Genomic DNA, 1499 nt, shown 5'->3' on the forward strand with positions numbered 1-1499 from the left:
TGTTTGCAAGTCTGGCATTTTGGAACTTCTGCTTTTTAAATAGCAAGATAACTTCAATGTTACAATGCTATAAACAAATAACTGTAAATAGGATTACATAAAATGATTCACACATTCCAGACCTGAAAAAGCTTCAAAAGCAATAGTAATAAAGCTGAGCTGAACTGGTCTATTCTCATTCAAAGTTACACTGTGCTGTCAGTGTTGTGTGGACACTGAAGAGAATTCAGGAGCTGGACACTGCATGTCCTGGTTCTAAGAGTCTCAAATATACAAATCCCTTCTCCTTTAAGACAGCAATTGCAGCTGCCCAGAATTTACGATCCTTATTTTTTATTACAAATTCTGAAACAAAATCTTGAATGACTTTCAATTTGTCTGAGGTGAGCAAACAGTCAGCCCCAGCTGATGGCTGTGGGAGAAGAGGGATCCGACTCACCACCAGCAGCAGCTCTGTTACAACAAGTGTTTGGGCAGCCTGTGCTGGTGGCCATGGCTGGGGTTATCTGTGGTGTCTCCTGGAAGGTGGGTTGATAGACTATGATACAGACTATGAGGAAGTTGATTCTGCACTAACAGAGAAGGAAAGTGCTCTGAACAGGAGGACTGTCACCTCGAGCATTACAGGAGTTTTGAATATTCTTGGATAAACCTGGATTCACCCTTCAGAGGAGAACAGATCACTGACCCTAAACGTTTTAATCTGTGGTTACCCAGCTCATCCTGCTGCTTCTTTCCTATTACTTCGCACAATACCAACATGTCGATTCCCCGCTGTGGTGTAACATCTACTGACCACGAGCACCAGCAGGTCAGAGAGCTCCGTTCTTAAGCACCTCCCATACACGTCACCCAGGCCTGCCAGTATACAGGTATTTATTCTTGGAGCAAATAGGAGATTAATGCAGTGCAAATCCCTCACTGACACACGCTCACGATCCTGCCCCTGAGCTCCCCTGTTACCTTCAGCAGCGGAGTCTGGGTGAGCACGCAGGGCAGAGCGTAGAGCTGCCTCACGAAGAGCCGCAGCTCGTTCACACTCAGCTGATTCGGGCATTTGCCTCCTCCGGAGCGGTACCTGCAGTGACACACAACTCAACTTCATCGGATGCCACTGAAAAACCACGATAAAACCTCAACTTCTCAAAAATCTGCTTCTGATTTCTTCCAAGCCAAACTTTACTCACAAATAATAGAATATTCAAAAGCATCCAAGCAGCCCAGGGCTTACATACGTGGGAAAACTTCAGTGAGCTATAGCAGAATAAGCTATTGTTGAAAATACTCTGTCATATTAAATACTATTCTGGAACAACTACTCGTCCTTGGAAGAGCACTCGTTATTATGGAATAAAATTGGGCTTTTTTTCCAGAGCACAAAGCAATTGTGGACACACCATTCAGTTATGTTGCAATAGCTATTGTAGTGAGCTCTCCCCATGCCCGTACCGAAAGAGAACAAATCCCAATTCTGAATGGGTTTTATATGCACAGGTCGT

At 44.3% G+C, this 1499-nt stretch overlaps 1 protein-coding gene across 1 annotated transcript in view; it reads right to left on the minus strand.

Annotated features, from left to right (window-relative positions):
• Positions 1-1499, minus strand: part of KDM5B (lysine (K)-specific demethylase 5B) — a gene marked incomplete at its 5' end in the record, with an annotated part of 40723 nt that overhangs the window by 13895 nt on the left and 25329 nt on the right. The window contains one exon of the mRNA XM_010181876.1: positions 964-1078. Coding sequence (XP_010180178.1) covers positions 964-1078 — 115 coding nt within the window. The remainder of the gene's footprint in view (positions 1-963; positions 1079-1499) is intronic.

The sequence above is a fragment of the Mesitornis unicolor genome, unplaced genomic scaffold, assembly GCF_000695765.1.
Source record: "Mesitornis unicolor isolate BGI_N332 unplaced genomic scaffold, ASM69576v1 scaffold17573, whole genome shotgun sequence".
Classification (NCBI taxonomy): Eukaryota; Metazoa; Chordata; class Aves; order Mesitornithiformes; family Mesitornithidae; genus Mesitornis; species Mesitornis unicolor.